The 22,718-nt window shown below is 39.6% G+C and overlaps 1 protein-coding gene across 9 annotated transcripts in view; it reads left to right on the forward strand.

Moving 5' to 3' along the window:
- Positions 1-19,802, forward strand: part of TACC2 (transforming acidic coiled-coil containing protein 2) — a 189,855-nt gene extending 170,053 nt beyond the window's left edge. For all 9 annotated transcript variants that reach the window (XM_044440298.1, XM_044440279.1, XM_044440288.1 and 6 more), the window contains 7 exons: positions 2,741-2,887; positions 3,951-4,027; positions 6,775-6,818; positions 16,145-16,305; positions 17,267-17,373; positions 18,077-18,197; positions 19,296-19,802. In XM_044440298.1, the coding sequence (XP_044296233.1) occupies positions 2,741-2,887; positions 3,951-4,027; positions 6,775-6,818; positions 16,145-16,305; positions 17,267-17,373; positions 18,077-18,197; positions 19,296-19,361 (723 nt within the window). In that variant the 3' untranslated portion in view covers positions 19,362-19,802. The remainder of the gene's footprint in view (positions 1-2,740; positions 2,888-3,950; positions 4,028-6,774; positions 6,819-16,144; positions 16,306-17,266; positions 17,374-18,076; positions 18,198-19,295) is intronic.
- The last annotated feature ends 2,916 nt before the right edge of the window (positions 19,803-22,718 follow it).

Consider the following 22,718-nt stretch of genomic DNA (forward strand, 5'->3'; position numbering starts at 1 on the left):
AGTTCTTTCAATGGAGCTTTGCAGAGATGATAAATTTATACCTCTTTCATAATATAAGCTATCCATTCAGGTTTTCTTTGTATTAGACCTATGTGGTTCTAAGCCAGTGGAACTTGTCCTTCAGGATTTACTTCCTTACAAGTTTGATCTCCTTAGTGTAAGTGTGAACATAATGGTGCTATTACTCTTGGCCTTAATTCTCTGTGTAATCAGTGGAAGAAGCCTATCATTGGATGCTCTTGCAGTTGCCCCACATTTTATAAATGGAACAGTAAGAATATTTTCTACCCTGTGCTTGAATAATTTTCAGAAATGTGCATGCCTACTTGCTGGATCATGCCCATTAGTTTTTTTTTTAATTATTATTTTAAAATAATTCCAGTACAATAAAAACAAGGGAGAAAAACCCTTGCCCAAATGCTGTTACTTTTTTTTTTCATCTCCAGCATTATTATACATGGCAGACCAAAAGTGAAGTAGTCTTAATGAAATAACATGATGTATCATATTCTTAGCTATATGTTGAAAAAGGAGGGTGTGTAGACAAATCAGGGAGTACTAGGGATGTTTCTGTAAATGTAGATTGCTTTTTTTAAACAACAAATACATTTTTAAGCAAAAGTTTAGACAATATTCATGGTGTTAAAATCAGGACACCAAGATTAATACTACATTTTGGGGTCCCTATTCCAGAAGCAGTACAACATAAATAATTTACATGACCTTTATTTAAATATGTAAGAAATTTCTCATATTGCCACCCTTCTATTTAATTTCTTGATTTTAATAGGAAAGCATAGGACAAATGGAAGATCCATGCAATCTCACCTTCTTCTGGTAGGAGCACTGAAGCAACCTGGTAGTAAAGATTGCTATCTTTGGACCATCTCAGCCAGTGGTGGTTGATGGTCTTGTGACTGACTGCATTTATTGTGAAACCTGTTCTGCTCTTGACTTATGCAGCATAAGAGGCAGTGTGGTATAATGGTTAAGATTGTGGGACTGGGATTCAGGTGACCTGGGTTCTAGTTCCTGCTTGGCCATGACCCCAGCTGAGTGACTTTGGGCCATTCACAGACACTCAGCTCAACCTACCATACAGGATTGTTGTAAGGATATGATCGACAGGGAGAGGAGAATTATGTGTGCCACCCTGAGTTCTTTGAAAGTAAAAAAGGCAGGATATAAATAATAATTAAACAAGCCATTTCTTTAACCAAGGACAAGCCAGGTACCAGATGGCATGTGTAGTTCTTACTCTGTGGCTGTTCTGTTGTATGACCCCCGCAAACGTGAATTATGTGAGGGTTAGACCATGGGTTATGCAAGGGTTGTGTAACCTCCTATATCTTATGCTCACTGGCTTTGTATGGCACAACAACCCTCTAGTGAGAACTGACTATTCAAAATGGTGGCCATGCATGCTCCACATAAATAATCCTTGGAGGGCTGTCATCTTGTACAAACAGAGCTATTCGGTGTTTGAGCAGGACCAGTGTGGATGGTGGGGGGTGTGGTGGATCTAGCATTATTAACCCATGATACAGTGTTAGGTTATGAGGACAGACCAGTTGAAAAGCGTTAGATGCTCCAAGCTATTGGCCCTTAAGCAGGAGGAATTGACTTGAAGATGTAGTTTGCTCTTTTTAATTTGGAATTAAGGAGAGTTATTTAGTTTGGAACCAACTTTTTGTAATTAATTTTTTTTCCCTAGTGGCTAGTATTCTAATTTTGCTTGTTCCTTTGTTCTTCTGTAACATTCTTCTCATGTACTACAAAGCCGAGTAAGCTGGTCAGCTTTAAGATAATAAATGCTTTTAGTTTGAAAGACTTTGTCTTGGTCTACTTCAAAGGAAAGGGAGAAAAACAGTTAGGACAATGTATTTTCTTGTGGTTCTAACTCTGAGGTGAGCAATTTATGTTCAGTTCCCATCTGACTACACTATTGGTTATGCTGACTTGGACTGATGAGAGTTGTAGGCCAAATCATTTAGATGACCATATGTTCCCCACCTCTTCTTTAATGTACTTCCACATGCAAGAGCATTTCATTCAATTTCCACTGCATCTTCTCTTCCACTGCCTTGCCTTTTTTAACTGATGCTGCTAGTAGTGCATGGTTCAGCAGATGATAGACTGTGTCCTGTGTGAGGCTTGCCCTGCTGCATTTTATTTGCCATGAACATGAAGGGGATGATAGTAAGAGCAGGTGGTATCTTGGATGAGTAGTAGAGAATATAAACAGAACAGGGCTGAAGCACCTGGATGGACAGGTAGGCATAAACTATGGTTTTTCCCTCTAGTGGTATTATGACAAGGCTCTGCCTGACCTTGTCTGGCTGGCAGACAAGCTTAGATGTTGAAGTACTTTTAAACATGATTATTCTCCACTGAGAAATAGTAGAATGCCCAGTAGTGTTTGTATTGCTCTGCATGTGACAACTGGTACTTGTAAACTATTACTAGGACGTTATCAGAAACAAGCACATGTCAAAACACACAAGGAGAGGATTCAGCACGGATGCTGTTGTTGCTGTTTCAGTTCTCCCTCAGTTCCACTTAAGTTACCATCTGTATTCTGCCATCAAAAGTATATGCAGTGCTTTGCATTTGTCATAAATCATAACCCCACATTTCCTCATTGTTTAATTTGTTTCCCCACTCACCATAAAATAGTTAATTGAAATGCTACTGGACACACTATTAATTGTCACTTCCATTTTTCTTTTTTAATGAACAGAGAGACCCTGCAGTCTCAGCTGATGTTTCCATCCCCAAAAGTGCACTGTACTCCTCCCGGATAGGCAGCTCAGAGGGTGAAAATACCTCAGGTTTGCTTTACCACCAGCAAGATTTGGATTCTGCATTGAGAGTAGCCAGAGAAGAGGTAATTCAACACCGAATGAGAAAATCCTCCTTTTCTATGAGTATACTCTGTATGTAATTGCTCTGAGGTTTGCTTGCTAAATTTTAAAACTATGTGCATAAAAATGAATAAGTTTTGATTTTGCAGTTATGGACAGTTACAGATATGGGGTAGGGCAGCAGTAGCTAGTCACCTCTTAAGTAGGTTTGATGAAGAATGGTTGAAGGATCATTCTCTCCCCTGTTAAGCATGAACACTGCCTCACTGCTCTTAATCCTAGTTGAGCAAGTCCTGGCATTCTTCTAATCCAATTTTTTACTCTTTAAGTCTGACAGAAAGACTTAGCATTAGGTTTGTGCTGGAGCTTCAGTTGTGTACCTACTTGGAATCAATACAGTAGAAAAACAGCCCCTTTTGTACAAAAAATGTTAAGCAGAGTGGACTATTTCTCATGTCAAATATTGGTTTGCTGAAAAGCTTGCAGAGCTGAGATATGCAGTAATGGATCTCTGTAAGGCAGTATTTATTTTTATTTATTTATTAAAACATTTCTATGCCGCCCCTTGCCGTAGCCTTGTAGTCCATATGTTGTGATAATGCAACACATGCCTTCATTGATTTAGTTTGTGCTTTGAAGTCTTCAGACAGTTTTTGGCAAGAAACATTAAGGTGAGGCTTGTATGAGTGTTGCACATGGAGTAGAATGGTTATGAACATAGATTTTAACAAATTTCCAAATACTGTCATATGCACTTTTGAAAAATGTCAGTAATCTACAGTAGCATATATGTTGTAGTAGCTAGAATAGAGTCCAAACAAAGGCATAACTGTGGCTCAGCCCTTTCTTCTACACCTGCAACAGGTTCTAATTTCTGTAACATTGCAGTGTATCCCATAAAACTTGGATATGGAGTTAGCATTCTTATTTAGCCTAACTTGTTTTAGAACTGCAGAAGTGGAAGGCCCAATGCATTTTAATTTAATAATTTTGTCCTACCCTAGTATCAGTATTTATGATGCTGATGTGGCAAAAAAGTTGTGTCTATAAAATGATAGAAGCTTCTTATTTTGCCTTTACTAACAGATTGTGGCTAAGGAAAGAGAGATATCGGAATGGAAAGAGAAATATGAAGACAGCAGGAGAGAAGTCCTAGAAATGAGGTGTGTTTGATTTCAATGGCCAATATTGCATTCAATTAGAAATATACTAATAATTTCACATGTACAGACTATGCTTAAGCTAGAGGTAAGTTCATAACAGTCCCAGGAAGACTGCATTTACTATTGTCTTGAAAGTTAGACTTTTGTGATGACCAGGTCATTAGTCAGGGGCAGAGAGAACTTTATCTATTGAGATCGGCATTAACTTAGTTGAAACTTGTCAGGATCTGTATCCCAAAAGTGTGTGGAACCAGAGCCAGAAGAGGGCAGAGTTAAGGAGGTGACTGTTCTGTATGCAACAATAATAACAGGTGAAGTCCAGGTTATGAGGCTGGGCCACCATGAAAGATATAAGAATCTGGATGAATTCCACAATGGTATGATGGGTACTGCAAGAGATGGGCAAGACAGATCTACGGAAGTTCAAGCCAGAATGATTTCAATGGTGGATGAACCAGCTGACACAGTTATACCCAGGCATGTCCTCCCCTGTTCATTGATGTCCCCCAGGCAGCAAGGCAGCTGTAGGTGGCAGAAGACTCACACCGAATCTGACCAAGCATACCAGAGAACTTGTCTGCGGATCTATCAAGGGCAGCATGAGTATGCCCACGTGTTCCACACATTGTTGACTGAGAAATATGATGACCCTACCCTAATAATTATCTAAGTGGGAGTAACTGGGGCCTGAATCTACCTCCACGACTGTTAAGTGAAGCAAGTGGAATGAGATATGAAAACTTACCTGCCAAAAAGAAGTTAAAACTGAAAAAAACAGTTCATTCAATGTTAATCTGTGGCATTTATTGATTAAAAATAAAGGGATTATGAATGACTTCTACCTTGGGACTCTTTGGATCATTTCTGCCAATTGACAATTGTTTCTCTGGCTTCTTTTGGAAATTTTAAAAACTACCTCAGTAATTACCAGTGAAGCTGAACTAGGTCACATAATGTCAGTGGATAAAATAGGATAAAAGTATCCTATCCCATGTAGGTATCTAGCAAACCTCAGAGAGAAGGGGCCTCCTGGGGAGATCTTGATGTGTGGATCTTGATGTTTTATAAAACACATGGCCATCCTTCAAGGAATTGCCTCTCATTGGAGCTTACACCAAATGGTTCCTGGATTTTGCTGTTGAGTTTTTGCATTATTTTGACATTTATAAGATTTTCGTTTAATCTCAGACCACCCTTTGTATAAAGGTCTTATATTCTTTTGTTAATAGGGAAATACTAGGGTTACTTTGTTCTATTATGAGGAAATATTTCTTAAATTTATCATCAGACTTGGATATGACCTTCAGGGATATAGTCTAAAAGACATAGTTTTCTTAAAAAGTCAGGTAGCGCATGCCTGCTACATTGAATATTCATTTGCAAATTGTGACTTATTCAAATGCTTTGGATCAAAGCTAGTCACATTTTATTAGCCTGATTTCATTCTGGAACGACATTGATCAGCTGTTTGCATCACTTTTCATCTGCTTATTCCAGATGGTCTCCTTTTGAGAACAAATTCCAACTAGGATGTGAGGGGGGTTTTTAAAGCAAGTATGAAGCTTTCAAATTGTTATTTTGCTTGACAAGTTTATAGCCCTTTCCTCAAACTAGAACATGGATAGATTTGCTATGATATCAGAAACTATTTTTGGATTTCTCAAAAAAAAAAAAAAAGGCAATAGCTAATCCAATACAAAATTGGATATAGAAGGCGGCAGGTTTTTCCCCTTCCTCCATTTCTAACATTCTGGAGGAGAGCTTTCCAAATACCTTGGAGAGGGAGAAAGAAAAACAAGTGGATCTTAGATCAAACCAGGCCAGAGCTTTCCCTAGAAACAAAAATGACAATTGAGAGTGCCATACTGTGAGCACATCATGAGAAGGCCAAGCTCCCTGGAGAAGTCAATCATGCAAGGGAAAGTCAAAGGTGGAAAAAGAAAAGGGAAACCAAATATGAGATAGATTGACTCCATAAAAGGAGACACAATCTTGAACTTGGAAATGTTGAGCAGGACTGCCATGGATAGGACATTTTGCAGGGATTTCATTCATATGAAAACATATGAAAAGCCATGCTGGATAAGACCAGTGGTTCATCCAGTCCAGCACTCTGCTCACATAGTGGCAGATCAGCTGTGTACAGGGGTCCTCAAGCAAGACAGATACAAGATCTCCACCTGCCCAAGCTCCCCAGCTCCTGGTGTGTGCAGGCAGGCCACTTCTGGTAAAGGAAGTTGTACATAGCAGCAAAGATAATAGCCTCCTCCTTCCTGAATTCATTTAATCTTTTAAATCCATCCAAATTGATGGCCGTTGCCACTTCCCATGGCAGTCTCTCTAATTTATCCACACCGTGCATGATTTTAAACACCTCTGCTGTGTCTTTCCTTACTTGCTTTTTTTCTAAACTAAGCAGTCCCAGTTGCTGTAGCTGTTCCTCATAGGGGTGTTGTTCCAGTCCCTTGATCATTTTAGTTGCCCTTCCCTGCACTTTCTTCAATACAATAATGTCCTTTTTCAGGTAAGGCAACTAGAACTGTACGCAGTATTCTAAGTGCAGTAAGACTAAAAGTTTGTATAAGGTAAATATATCTTGGCAGTTAAATTTTCTATTCCATTCCTAATAATGAAACTCAGCTATATTTGCCTTGTTAAAAATTTGAAACTATTTAATAAGTCTTTGAAATGCCATTACAAAATGTAATTAGTAAATACATGTTTTTTTCTTTTCTTCCCCTTTATAGGAAAATCGTTTCAGAGTATGAGAAGACAATTGCTCAGATGATAGGTAAGTGGTGTTGTACTGAAAGATATATTTCTCTTTTCATACTATAGTAAGAGACATATATTTTAAACAAGTTCCACTTCTGACCTCAGCTGCACTTGTCTTCAGCTTTCACTGTAAAAACAATCAAAATTATGATGGTATCTTAGGGAGAAAGATGCTTCTAAATATTCCTAAAAAAAAACCCCAATGAAACAGATCTGAAGCATTCAGAAAAAAATGTGTCTTTGATTTCTACAAACAACCTAGGTATTTTAGATGGTTTTTCCACCATTTCACAGAACTGCTCTCAGAATGATAGAGCTTGCAGTATCATTACTAATGCCGATGGGTGAGTTCATTACTTCTCCATGGACCAGCTATGAAAATATTCAAATGATAATTTATTAGTCAGCTCCCAACCTACAAATTAATAGACACTGAAATGTTGTCACCTGGCAGCCTGATCCTGGACTGTTTGATCACTCTCCAGGGCACAATACAAATAACTGTGCACACAATACGGCATTTGACTCCTTTGCATAATGGCACTACTTTAGTCTTTGGAATTTCAAAAGTTGTTTGTGATACAATGTACAAAGCAGCTTTTAACAAAGATGGACTGTGACCATTCACTGGCAAGCTGGTTTAATGGACTGAGTGGAATTTACTTCCCAAGAAATCTACACAATTACCACAGCTGAGCTGAACTAGCATTTCATATTCAACCATCTTATGAAATTGCAGATTAAAAGCAAGGGAAAAGAAGGTAACTTAGTCATTGGGAAACTTCACCCTGCAAAAGAATCCAGAACATTTTTTCTGATTTGTCTGCTGCCACCGATGAAAGGGTCATTTCTAAGTGATAGGAAATCAGTATTTTCAAAGATAAAATTGTCACAAGTCAGTGCTGGATATTCAGATACTTACATAAATATTTCATAAATACATATACATCAAATATGGCGATATTCAGAATGTCTAGGCATCATTAGTATTTCAAAGCTAATCACATTACATACTAAGTTTCTTTGGGGGGGTATATTCCAAACTAACTTGGCAAATAGTCACCAGCTTATTGCAAAATAGCAAAACTCTGTCAATCCATGTTGGCTTAACGGAATAAGCCTGCCTACCTCTAGCTTGAAATGCATTAGTGTGTTATAGTATTGGGGGCCTCCTTCTAGCAGAACCTTAAGAAATTCTATTAAGCCAATTGTATTAATCAAGCATGAATTATAGCCTATGAACACTTAGGAGCTATTAATGAATGCCATTGGGATAGGACTGTCAACAGCATGAAATGTAGTAAAATTAAACTTTTACCTTTCTCTCATGTAGAATCCAAAGATTGGCAGTCTCATAAAGAAGTATAAATTCAAATATTTTGAAATATTTATCATGGTATTAAAGGCTATGTAATTTTGGGTCCTTTTTATGTACCCCAAATAGAAAAAACACTGCAAGTGCAAAAGTATTTGCAAAGCCATCTGGCAAGTCCAGTGTTAATCTGGATCTTGTGGACTTACGGGATCATACTAACAATGCAATACTCTGCGTGTGGTGATGATGGATGGATGGATGGATGGATGGATGGGTGGATGGATGTCTTTCTGCCTTTTCTTTGTATCTATTTCTTCTTTGTCAAAGTCATTCAGCACAGCATTATGCATTGTTCTTAGTTTCCACTGTGTGCCGCATATGTGTGTCTGATTCCGATGGCAAGGGTACTGTACAGGAAAGTGACCACTTAATTGCCTAAAGGAGACTAGCTTTTCCCCAGCTGAATAGATAGAAAGAAGCATACCCTGACCATGTATGCTTAGCCTCCTTTCCTTTTTGTATTCCTCAGTTCCCTTCTTGATTTTCCTGTTTCAAATCACCATTTTCATGTAGTGCATCACGAAGAAAGCTTTTTTAGTTTTAGCTGCTAATTATACTTGTTCCTGTAAAGAGCACAGAGCACCTGAGTATGTTCTCAGGTGACCTCCCAAAAAGGCACTGCTTGTGGTCAAAGCCATGTAACTTTAGAAGAAGTGCTTGATCATATAGATTCAGACCATTCTTTAGGTGTTGCATGTTCTTTGATGCTGACAATTGGATTTCTAACAACTGGAACAATCCATTGCTCGTGTGACTTTAGAATGGGGAGTCTAATCTCCACATCTTCAGTCTTGCCTAATATGAAACCTCTGCACCTTGTTTTTCTTGTGAATATCTTGGCAAGAATCTGTTTAACTTTTCCATCAGCACAGCTAAATTTATACAGAGCCCCCCCCCCACATACTTTCTTTTAAACTCAAGTTAAGATAAAATGCCCCACATTGTAATCATAGATTATCATTTCACAGTGCAATCCTGTGCATGCATAGCCAGAAATAATTTTCTCACTGTGTCCCCTGAAACATACCTCTAAACGTATGTACATAAGATTGCACTCATCAACATCCATGCACTTCAGTAAAAGTGTAAATCCCAGAAAGACTTTCTGTTGCTGTTCTTGAGCAGCATCCTGTTGGAGACTGAGGCGCTGGCAGATCTGTCTCACAATAGAAGCAAGCGCATGCATATCCACAAGGTAACATGATTTACATGTCACAATGCACTCATATAAATTGGCATTCTCACATAGTCTTCATGTGACTAGCATCACACACTACTTTAAGTGTGTGCTGGAGGGAAGATGCATGTGCCTGCAGAGAAAAAAGGACTGGCCAACCCTGTCCACACGTATAGGAGAAAACAAAGCTCTGTAGAAATCAGTTCTGCCACCACTTGCCCTCTGTATTAGCTACCTGAGCAGGGCCAGTGTAGGATGATGGAAGGCATCCATATATAGCCCATGGAGGTCAGAGGTACACCAGCACATCGTTGTGGCTTTGATTTTCAGCAAGTGGCTTGTACAGCCTGGGTTGCCCATCCCACAGTGTTGTCAAGATCCATGCTCACAATTCAGAATTGTGCTTTGTTTGGTTCTTTCTGTAAAGGTTTACTTAGGGTGGCATACAAGTTCCGATGGCAGGATGCTATATATGTCAGCTGCAGAATTTCTCATTCCAGTTATTAAGCAAAAGGAAATGTCACATACTTGCATTCCCAGCTAATCTTCACGCACATACCTCCATTCTCTGGTTTAGATACACAGCAGGATTGTCTGGGAGTGTGTGTAAAATATATTGATTACGTGCTACATAAATGATGTTAGATTCTTGCAGGAAATGGATAAGAAAAACAGCTTAGCCATGTAGAATCGTTTCCCACTTATAGTTTGGGGAGCCTTGCAGCTCTTCATAAGTCAGCAACTAAATGTAGTTTACTAATCCCTTTTGAAAGAAGAATAATGAATTGGGTCAAATAGACCTACCAAGGCTCTTAAGAAGCATCTTACTGAGTGCTTAATTCAGTGCTGCAACTCTTGTCAGCGGCTGCAGTGTCAGTGCAGTGTCTGCTACCTTCAAAAGATTTAAGTGGGACTGTGAGGCAGGTGCTTCTTTGGACCATATTTTTGTGTAGCTCTTGGTGTATCACTTGGCATGCATCTTTCAGTTGTCTGTTTCCTTCGTTTGTTTGTTTGTTTGTTATGATGAAATTCCTTCATCTTTCCTCAGTCGCTGCCTCTACTGCATGTTCATCTGCATTGCCAAATAGCATTGGATTCCAGCAATTTTGTTTTTGACACATATTAGATCAGTGTAAGCTGACAGAAAATATGGCAAAGTAAAAGAGAATACCTATTCTGAAAGCCAACTCAGACTTCGTGAGCTTTCTTGGGCCCCTTGTACTGATCATCGGTCAGGGTAAATTCCATACACAGCACTCCCATCTTTCATGTTTCCTACTGCCCCTTGTTTCAACCATTCATTCACATCTTAGTTTATCATCCCTGCATTTGACTGTCAAAACCAAATTCATTCAATCAATATTACTATGCTATTGAGCTCCTCCATTGTGAAATTAAATATTGTGCTCTCTGCTTTACAGATTGTTGCATTTACATTTTTTCTGCTTTCTTGATAAATTCCCTGATTTTTCTATTTTGCTTCCACTTTCGTTGCTTCTTGTTCTTTGCTTGCAAATCCAAAACAAAGGCAAGCCTGGTAAGTAATGCTTTTGCCGACTTTGGCACCTGCATATTGCAACTTTTCTTTTGCTTTTATCTGTGTATTTGCTGTATCCTCAGAGGACTTACAAGATGGTGATAACCAATCCTTTTTGAAAAGATTAACAGCTTTCTGATGGCAGAATTGATTGCCCCTTTTTATCTCAAGAATAAGGTGTAAGCAACAGTATTATTCCATTACCAGCTGAGTTTCAGCAGGTTCCAAAGTATTTGCAGTGGCAATAATGAGTCACAAAAAGTATAGATAGAAACTGCTGCATTATTCAGGGACCATTTCACATGATCTTCTTGGCCACCTTAAGACACATTTTAAGAGAAAGAAGAACTCATGCTATGCTCTGCCATTCGTATCCTATGGGCCGTTTTTCATACTCCACCGTGAGATGTGCCAGTTTCAGCTGTGGGGATGGCTCATTGACTTCATTGTAGGAGAGATGCAGAGGTTCTGGATGTCACTCTAGAAATGTGGAAAAAGATGCACAGGTCACCACTCATGCATCCATTTTCACCTCTTTGGCATGATGTCCAAAGCTGCTCATCACAATTTCTCAGACTTTTGTTTTGTTTGCGGAGCAACACGAGATCAGATATTTGGAATTGCTTATGAAAAAATTAAAGACATAACCATGAAGACTGCAGTGCAGTTGGCAATAATGTGAGGCCATTTAAAAAAATAGAAATTGAAATGTTACATGTTAAGAGGCAGAAAGCACTGATAAAACAAATGAGTTTCAGCAGTGGGTTTTTAAAGAAGATTTATTGCTTCAGTGGTAGGAAAAGTCCATGTATAGTTAAATCAGGGGAAACAATGTTGAAACACCAGCAGATTCCAATGAAATATTGTAATGCTTTTCTTATTACAAAAGAAGATTAGAGACCAATCTTTTCTAAATCCTGATGTATGACTGTTCCTGATCTGAACACACAGGTTGGACTCAATGTGCCTTGGTTCTACTTGATTTGCAAAAGGGGGTTGCAACAGCCCCGCATGAGTGTGAAAGGGACCTTGGAATGGCATCCTGTAAAGGATACTGGTAGAAGAAATTGCTGAAATTTTTAAAATGGAGATTCTATGTACTGGTGGCTTATAAATAACGTGATTAACATGTTTATAGAAAAGATTGTGTTTTTAGGACAGTTGTTCAGTAACTCCCTGCTGACTACCACCACTTGTTTTCTGTTGTTTGCCCCACACACTCCCCTCAGGCCCCATTTTAGAATCACCTTTCTTGAGAATCCTTGAGAGCTTGGAATAGATCATCCCGGATGTCTACTCCTGTAATCTTCTTCTGGCACATTTAACAAAGGCCTCCTTACAAAGATTTAGGAGCAGAAATCTCTCTCTCCCGCTCTCTGCCTTCCCCTAGATTTGATAGTGTAAATACTGTGATTATTTGGGATATTTAAAAGTTTGAATTGCTGTTAGCTGCTTTTTTTTTAAAGTACGCAATGAGATAAAAATTGTGGTAATTTAAATAAATAGTATGTTCAGAAAAAAAACTTTTAAGCATAGAGTAGATGAATATGACATGCTTCTGGTGGCTTAATAGTGTTATGGGAAGTGATTCTATGTTAATTACTCAATCACTTCCATATCTCATGTGGAAAATAAATGGATTCCTGCAGAACTAAACTCCAGGTAATATTAATTCTTTGATATTCCATTTCCATTTCTTTTCAGTAAAAATTAGCAGCAAAGCTGTTTCAGGATCCACTTCAATTTTACATTCAATATCTTACTAACCTTCTTAATAATCCTTATCCAGAATTTGTTGATGTTGTCACATTCCCTGAAATACGCTTCCAAGTCTGCATTCCTGTTCCCTTTCACATTTGAGAGCAAGTCCTGTTCAGTTTAGTGGGGACTTACTTCCAGGTAAACCTGCTTAGGACTGAGTTGTAAAAAATTCCACATTTAATATATTACACACAGGAGTTGAATCTCTAGGCGTAGTTTCTTAGAGTGGGATCAGAGGGAACATTGAGAAGAGGATAAGTTATTTCCTCATATTTTTTTTTAGTTTTCCTATAATGCCTAAAGTGATGACTCTATCATTCTTCCCACAGGGAGAGGTGCACATTCTAGCTCTGTATCTAGACAATGCACTTTTTAGGGGTATGTGTGCAAGTTGAAGCTTTGGACATTCATTTATGGGCCTGGCACGTATAGGTGATGTTTGATGAGAAACCTCAGAGGGGAACAGGCACGTGTTTTGGATGGAAACTGGCTGAGTACGCCCTCTGTAAGAAGTAAACTAACAGTACCAGCAAGCCATGTGTCACTTTGTGGTCTTATTCCCGGGAAAGAATTAGAAAAGAGATGACATTTAGCATCTCTGATTTTAAATTGTGTTTAAAGTATTAATAGCAATATCATTCTTTGATTCAACATACAGTGGTACCTTGGCTCACGAACACCTCAGTTCATGACCAAATCTGGTCATGAACAGAAATTTAGGAAAACTTTTTCCTCAGGTTGTGAACTCCACATCAGGTGACAATCGCAGGCACACTTGGGGGGGCGGGGGGGAGATGGCCGCGATCACGGTCATGCTTCTGCAGGGAGGACAGGCGCAATCACGGTCCCCTCCTGAGCACAGCCGCAATTGCGCCCGTCTCCCCCACACGAGCGTACCTGCGATCATGCCCATCTCCCCCACACGAGTGTGCCCATGATCGTGCCCGTCTCCCTGGCATGGGTGTGCCCATGATCGCGCCCATCTCACCCCCCACGTGCCCACGATCATGCCCATCTTCCCTGTGATTAAAAAAAAATATTTACAGAACAGATTAACCTTATTTATATTGAACCTTATGGGGAAATTTGACTTGGCTCATGACCAATTTGGGTTGTGACCAGACTCGTGGATTATGTTCATGAGCCAAGGTACCACTGTATAGTTTGGATTACCTCACATTACATCCTAGTGGTGTACATATACTGGTTTTACAGGTGCCCATGCCAGTGTTAAGAACACAACTGGTTTTCTATCACTTCCCAGACAAGCAAACCTGTGAGGAAGAGGAAGGCAAGGGCATATGTTTGTACTTTGTCAGGGGGCCTGAATGATTTGTTTGTTGCGGGTATTGATATGTCACCTTTCAGGATGAACTTTCTTCCAAGCAGCTTACAAGTAACATCAATATAATGAAGTCACCTTGACAAATCAACACCCAGTGGGTCCTTCTCACAGAGGAAGTGGCCCTGTGGGGGATCTTCTTGGCAGTAACTTAATTTACCTCCCCCTCTTCCCTGGGATCCTTCCCACAGGTCTGTTGATGGTAGATGGCCTTGTGGCAGGTGGAGGAAGGGTGTCCAGTGGAACAGACCATGAAATAGGCCACTTTCTCATCACCCAAAAAGAGGACACCCATTTGCATCACACTTGATAATTCTTTCTAAATATGCACATACTAATTTATCTGTACAGCTGCATATTTAGAAATAATTACCATTTAAACAGAAATGTTTACTGCTATGCACCTTAGCACAGCAGTAAACACACTGTTATCCACGTGCTGACTGCTGATGGACAACTTCAAGGCCCCACTCTTTCTCTTTCTGATTTAGACTACTTTTGTACTGGACAGCTCTAATAAATAGAAACTAGGACAGCAGGATAGCTGTCCACCTTCTTCTGAAGTCTCTTCTGCAGCCCCATGCAATCCTTTCTACCAGACTTTTGATTGTAGATGGTCCTGTTGGGAGCTTTGACCCTTTACAAGAGAATGAATGAGTTACCACAACACTTGCAAAAGACTGGTTAGCACTATTATCACATTTGTGCCGTCTTTTGCGGTGAAAGAAAGAAGGTAAGAGAGTGATAAACCCGTGACCATGGCTCCACAATGCCACTTGGGCATCTCTGAAATGGCTATCACTAGTGATGGCAAGGGCTAGATTGCAAACAGTGGCAGGAGATATTGCTAGCATTGCAAGGTGCTCAGCTAGCTGATCCGTGAAACCCACAATGGAATTTCTGCATGGGTTCAACATGACACAAGTACCCATGGTGTATCTAGCAACCCTTAGCACAAGCCATGGGTTGTCCAGCTGGCATGCTGCTGAAAAATATTCCACCTTGCAGGAAGTTCTTTGAGTTTGGACAGCACAACTCACCATGGCTAATTATACTCAATGAATTTGGACAGCACAACTCAGCTTGGCTAATTACCCTCAATGTATTGTTACGTCAAGCAGGCCAGGTTAATGATTCTAATATTTCAGGCTGTTCAGTTTAGAAAAAAGGCAAGTAATGCAGGACATTATAGAGGTATATAGAATTATGCATGACATAGTGAAAGTAGATAGGAAGACTTTCTCCTCTCTTATAATAGTAGAGTTCAGTTATCCAATGGGATACTTGGACAGATGAACAGAAGGAATTCTTCAGACAGTGCATAATTAAACTAGGGAATTTGCCATGACAAGATGTTGTGATGGCATGAAAAGGGGATTAGATTGATTCACGGAGGATAAGGCAATCAGTTGCACCTATTCATGATGACTACATGCTGCCTCCAGTCTTAAGAACAGAACACTGCTGAAGACCAGTCCCTGGGGAACAGCAATGGAAATAGGCATTTACCCTTATGCCCAGTTTTGACTTCCCATGGTTATTTGGTTGGCTATTGTAGGAAACACACTGGCAAAGGTTGCTGGCTAGGTAGGTCCTTAGCTTCATCCCACAGAGGTTTCCTGATGTTCTTCTGATTGATTTGTACAGAATTGTTCTGTTCTTTCTTTGGTTGGTTGGTTTCATTTTGAGGAGTTATTTTTTAAAATGGAAGAATAAATTTACTGCATTTACCACTTTCATAAACTTAGATGATCTAAGTTTGCCTGATCCAGTGCATGTTTTCTGACTCATGTTGACAGAGTGAGATCATTTTTCATCATAAGGAATCCTAATTTTGTAACATTTTTAACTGCATTGCATTTAATGAATCAGTTGCCTGGCAATGACTTAAGTACAGGCAGAAGGGAGGGTTATTCCCATGCAGAAGCTTTTTCTTTCATGTTTAGCATTGAGGTATATGCTAAAATTATGCAAAATTAATAAATAGAACACTGGCTAAAAAGAACTGATATGCAGTGTTATGTCCCATCTATCATGCTTTTGCAGGATCTCTCCTAACGTTCAGTATCCTAAGTAAGGGACACGACAAGGTATTAATTAAATAAATTCAGTGTCCTTACCAGAGTCCTTTCTATAATTGTCTCCCACAGAGGATGAGCAGAGAGAAAAATCAATGTCCCATCATACAGTCCAGCAGCTGCTTATAGAAAAAGAGCAAGCACTAGCGGACCTGAACTCTGTGGAAAAATCACTAGCGGATCTCTTTAGAAGATACGAAAAAATGAAAGAAGTTCTTGAAGGGTTTAGGAAGGTAAGATATGTTGAAGAAGCATTCGTTGCTTTTGGCTTAATTCAGAGTTCCAAGTGCACCAAGGTGTGCATGCAGAATTCTTGTCCCAGGGCTCTATATTCATATTAGTTTGACACAACTCCATTTTATGTGCATATCTGATTCTTATATTCAAATAAGGGGAAACACACTAGAGGCTGAGGGAATGTCTGGTGTGCATTGACCAAAGTCTCACTTTTTCTTATGAGACACTTGGAGTTATAACCACGTATGGACCATTTGTCAGGCTTGTAGTCTGAAGCATGGCTTGACCTGGTTACTGGAGTTACCAGGTCAAGCCCAGCTCGAGGGATGTACAAGTGGGATAATCCCATGCACACCCCTCAGCTCCAGTCAAAGGAGATAAATAACCTCCTTGCACCAGTGGGCCAGAGCAGGTTGGGACTCCCAAATCGCCCAATGGTCCTATGATCCCAAAACGGCACCCTATGCTAGGGTTTGATAATAGGAGCTGAGTTAGGCTCCCCTCCTGGTTGAGCAAGTAGCATACCCGATCCCCAACAGGAGTTGGATCAGAAAACACTTTAGGCTATTCTTCCTGAAACAAAAGAAATTTTCCTGGAAGATATCTTCTGTGTGATTCAAAACAAGTCAACTAGAGAGTTTTTATCCATTCAGTGAGTTTTCAAAGTAATCTCAGAAGTGTGTGTGGGTGTACATGCTAACTTTCTGAAATAATTTCTGGAGAAAGTAGCTTTTGTTAAGGGGCAGGGAGGAGAGAGGAGTGAATGCCTAGTCTGAACTGCAACTTGCATACATTGTGTTAGCTATAGATTGAACTCCAGTTGAACTGTCTGTTTCCTCCACCTTCAGGAAAGTGGTATGCCATTCGAAACAGCAGACTGAATTTGATCAGGAAATGTAAAATTGCTGTAAGTGCACCAATGGGGCTCTTCTATTAATTCTTATTCTCTCCCTTAAGAATGAAGAAGTATTAAAGAAGTGTGCACAAGAATATTTATCAAGAGTGAAAAAGGAAGAACAGAGATACCATGCTCTTAAAATTCATGCAGAGGAAAAACTGGACAGGTATTTTACCAGGGGCTGGGAGAAATCCTGGAGCTGAAGTTAAGGCTGATTTCAGTCTTCACTCCTTGGTCTTTGTTGCCATCTGAAATCCCTCAGGGCTGTTAAGAAGCATGCTGTATGTATGACTCTGCCCCTTAACCTACTTTCCACACATTTGTCCATTTTGCATGATTGTGTCAGTCCAAGAGTTGCCTGCACCACTGAATGTGCAGGAATCCTACTCAGCCCTTCTTGCTCCCCTTCTCCATCCAAGGGCTCACTAGGCATTGCCAGCAAATGGGAAAATGTGGCCTTCCGGATGTTCTTGGATTGCTGCTCCCATTCGGCACTAGGCAGCATAGCCAATGATGAGGGTTGCTGGGAATTGCACTGCAGTAACATCTGGAGAGCCACAGGCTTGGAACAACATCCACAAAACCTGCTTAAAAAAAAAAATCTTGTGAAGGCACACCTCTAAATCCAGTATCAAATTCAGTATTCACAGGGTATGATTGTGGAAAGCATATTTTTCATGATTGTTGATCTTGTGGGTGAAATATCATTTTCTCCTAGCAGCTTATAGCTCTCAGGCCCAACTTTCCAAGACATGTAACAAGCTAGCAAATTGCCCCATTATAGCACTCCACTACCCACTTTAGTGCTATCTGCAGGCACCCAACAATATCTCTTCAGCGCTTGCCCTAACAGCCATCTGTTTCTATAGAGCCAACGCTGAAATTGCACAAGTCCGTGGCAAGGCTCAGCAAGAACAAGCAGCTTACCAAGCCAGTCTTCGTAAAGAGCAGCTGAAAGTGGATGCATTGGAAAGAACACTGGAACAAAAGGTATCTTTTTGTAAGCCGTTCTGAGGCTTGTGCAAAGGACGGGGTAGACATGTTTTAAATAAACTCATGGTGAATTGGTCTATGAATCCCCTTGCAGAGGGAATATTGTGTTGCTACTGGATCATTGGACACCCCACAGTTGAGCTTACCACGAAGTTTTCTGTGCATTGTTGCATGTGCCATCGATGCTTGCATCACATGATGCAACAAGACTGATTTGATCACCATTTCAGTAAATCTGGAAGAGTTACTCTCTCTGGGATTCAAATGAAAAGTGGTGTCCATGTGACATACTGTATACCATCTGGAGGTTGACAGTAGCGCCACACAGCTACTATAAGAATTGGATTCCATAGACAGGGTTGAATCCAGACTTAGCCACACTAAGACTGGATCCATTATAACACAACCTTTAAGTCCATTGATTTCAAGTCTCTTAACTAAGTTGGGATCCAACCAGTATTATATAATATATAATAATATAGTATTATTCTCAAACTAGTTAATCTACACGGATCTCATTTTCTAGTCTCAGAGCTTAGCAAAGTTAATCTTTGGAAATTTGTGGAGCGCTCATCTTGTATAAAATCCAGTAAAGTTGCAGGCTGGGTTCACACATTGTGCTAAAGTTTTCAACATTCCTGTATCTAATTGTCTCTCTGGACTGACTCAAATCTTTAAGAAAAGATTAAAGCATGCAGTGATATCCGTAATTATGACAGGCGCTGAGTGATGCTGCACCTTCAGATCAACATACATCCCTTGAGGAGGTGAAGAGGTTTCACTGCTACCTCTGATTGCTTCTGTGCGCCTTCTTTGGGGTCTCTGTGCATCACGTGTATGGGCCCTGTACATGTGTGGAGCCTGTTTCAAGAAGCTTCTAAAGCTAAGATTTATTTGGAAGAACTGCTCCCTGGTCCTGCCCAGCCGCGAGGGAAGGCGTTGTGCCCCGTGCCCCCAACTGGTGCAACAATTCAAACTGTAGCTCTTTTTTCATTACTTGTTGTGTTGGGACAGGAAAATGAGGTATACTCAAAATGAACCTCTAGGTTTGCACTAATGAATATTTTCTGTGTCCTTTCATGTGTCCTTTTTTAGAATAAAGAAATAGAAGAACTGACAAAGATTTGTGATGAACTGATTGCCAAAATGGGGAAAAGCTAACTTTTAACCAAAATCTTGGATTTCAACCTTGAGTGCAATATGACCATTGGCACACTGGTGTCCACACATAGGTGTGAACAGGATCTATTTTCACTTTTTTGTATGCACTACTGTCTTTTTTCTTTCTTGATAATGTTAATTTGATTGTATGCAGTACTAAGAAGACTATCAGAATTCCTTGCTATTGTTTGCAATTTTTTTCCTAGTATAATTCATAGCAAGTTGATATCAAAAGTTCCTGTATCAGGGAGATTTGTCAAGTTCTTTAATAAATTACAGTTGCTCATCCTAGCCTTCCCTTTGTACATGAGTTCCCATGTTGGATGTCTTTTTTGGTTTTAATATAAATGTGTATTACTTGCATGGGGACTCTTGCCTTAAGGAGTGTAAATTTGATCTGCATTTGCTGATTTGTAAAATAAAATTAAAACTTGAAAAATCCATGTGCCTGCCTCTCCAATTATTTATTGTAAATAAAAGATCCCTTCCTACCTGGAAAAACTACTGCTTCAGTTTAGTGCATGATTCAGGATCTCTGTTGGAGTGGTACTACCCATTTAAGGTCAGATATGTATCGTCAAAGCCCTTCATAACTTCAAGAGAGAGATTTTGTTCCACAAAGCAGCAGCAGAAATTTTTGGCCATGAAGCAACCTGTGTATAGCTATCCCTGCATCTTCTGTGCTCACTGACATCACTACTAGAGATGGCCTTGTCTTACCAGTTATTTGCCTTTTAGAGTTCTGTAGGGGCATTTTCACAAGCAACTTCAAAATTGTGTCATTTATAATTTAGGTATCACCACTACTCCATTTCACTCTAATCCAGTGAATGTCAGTGTGGTGTAGTAGTTAAGCGTGTGGATTCTAATCCCTATCCAGCCATGGAGCCAGCTGTGTGACTTTGGGCCAGTCACAGGCTCTTAGCCCAAACTACCTTGCAGGGTTGTGGGGATAAGGTCAAGAGCAGCAGGAAGTAAGCCACTCTTGAGTTCTTTGAAAAGAAAAAGGGTGGGATTATAAATCAAATAATCCCCTGATGCCACGTGTGAGGCTGCTGTTGCTGTAAAGTCACCATACTCTTCTGCAGCTTCTGTGGGTAATTATTTGGGTGTGAGCTTCATAAATGTGTAGGCTTTGGAACCCGAGCATTTCATGTTCAAGTCCAAAGCATTTGCTACTGCACAAGAGCTCCCTTTCTCAAAGCACTGCTAGAGAACAAGTAGATGACTGGTTTTGATAATTGGGAAAGACTGCTCCAGTCCTCATAATCCATGTAGTTAAATCGTTAATGCCCCACACAGTTTATAGGAAGTGTGAGCCCTCCAGGTTTTATTGGATTGCAACCCCCATCAGCCCTAGTCCACACAACCAATGGTAAAATGATGGAGTTTGCAGTCCAACATCACCTATTCAGCTTACATGGACCACATCCCCTGTCCATAATGGACAGAGGACTTCGTTGCTTTGTAGTGCTTCCACCTACCCTTTTGCACTCAACAGGATGCCTCAAAGGGCATCCTGTGTAATAGTCTTCCTCTTTAATCACTGTGTTCTTGTTGTAAATGTGTGCTATGTCTAGCTTGGATATTTTAAGCAGTTTTAAATAATGTGTTTTGAATGTCTTGGTTTTAACCAAATTTTTATTTTAAAAGTTGGTTGCTGTGGTAGCAATAGAAAATTATTAGGCTGCCCATTCCTACTAATTTTAGAAAGCAAAGAGGTAAACTTAAAACTTAAATTCTTCATGAGAGAAATAATACAGAAAGTAGACACTGAACTCTTATTTGAAAGAAAACAGTCGCGTACTCACTGACTGTTAAAATTTGGAGTAGTTTTCTTCACCATGGAGGTCTTTGACAAGGGCAAAATAGATAAACTAGCAACAACTAATTTATCTGACTGAATGAATGTGGAAATAAGGTTTGAGGACTTAGAACCTTGTAGGATTAAGGCCTCTCTTAATCTGAAATATTTAGAGGCTGTTTACAGTCCCATAAATTGCCATTTGGTGCCAAATAGTTTCTATTCATTGATGTTTTATATCTTAAAAATAATCACATTTTTATCTAGATTATTATTAGAAGTATTTCTTGAGAATTCTGTAGAATTGGAGAGGTACATCTGGCTCAAAGGATAGCCAGAAAAAAACTAGATAAGTAGCATTCTACACATCTCCTTAGCCTCCACATCATCCTCTATAGAGGATTAGCTATGCTGAATAAGCATTAGGCTTTAATGACAAACAGTTGCTTTGTCTAATGATACATTTCTTGGCTCTCCATGATGAAGCCATTCACCTGCTTGGTCTTCAGCCTTCTTTTCACCATCCAAAGTAAGTTTGCTCATGAATTGTCTCTGTTTTGGCCTACCTAGAATATTTGGCATTTAATTGTTCCAGTTTTCCGTTATTCTGTTGGTTTGTTGGGGATCCACCAGAATTGGTTTTAGCACAGTTTAAGATTATTTGTAGTAATGGTCAGTTTTTAAATGTACATTCCACTGGTGCCTCCTGGTACATCTTTGGGATTCATATAGCTTTACCTGGATTTCTTATATTAAGTTTTAGGTGCATGTTAACTTTGTTTTAGAGAAATGTTCCTGTTGCTTATCTGTAGCCAAAATCAACCACCATTTTCATGCCAGACCCATCTGACAGAAATTTGAAACCTGCACACTTTTCAAATTTGTCTCCAAGGATGGTGAATATTTTTTTCCTTATGGATCCTCAGAAATCAGATCTACAAATGGGGTAGGGGGGAAGATGCTCAGCTTCCTGTTGAAATTTAGAAATTTACAGCATTAGGAAGAAGTTTTTTCTTTTCTTCCTGGCTGGCAACATTCTAATGAAGAAAAGAAAAACTGCATTTTTCTACAGGCCTTGCTTTTATTAGGAACCAAAATTGAAATGATTTTTCAAGGTTGTTACCAGTGGTCTTACATGTAGAATAAATATAAACAAAGCTGCAATGTTTGTGGACTGCATCTGTTTTCTCACATAGGTATTCTTTCATGTGACCAAAATCCAATAAAAGTACTCTTTATTAGATTTTCCATGATCCTTTGGCAAAATTTGCATGCAACGTAAATAATTTGACCTTTTGCGATCAGAGTTGATTTTTAGTTGCTCTTTGCAAATAAGTTCTTCAACTATTTTTAATTGGTGACAGGCGACGCACTGCAATGCTATACATGTGTAGGTACAAACAATGAAGAGTGTAACAGACAAGGATCGGAGCAATGTCCTGGGCACTCAGATGCCTGCGCAATCATAACAGGACAGTCAAGTAAGTGTTTATAGAATGACAGTAGGTCCCAAGAATTGAGCTGGTTGATTTCAAACAACAGAGGGCTCTGAA

This window comes from Varanus komodoensis, unplaced genomic scaffold (genome assembly GCF_004798865.1).
Source record: "Varanus komodoensis strain SLA01 unplaced genomic scaffold, ASM479886v1 scaffold1, whole genome shotgun sequence".
NCBI classification, from domain to species: Eukaryota; Metazoa; Chordata; class Lepidosauria; order Squamata; family Varanidae; genus Varanus; species Varanus komodoensis.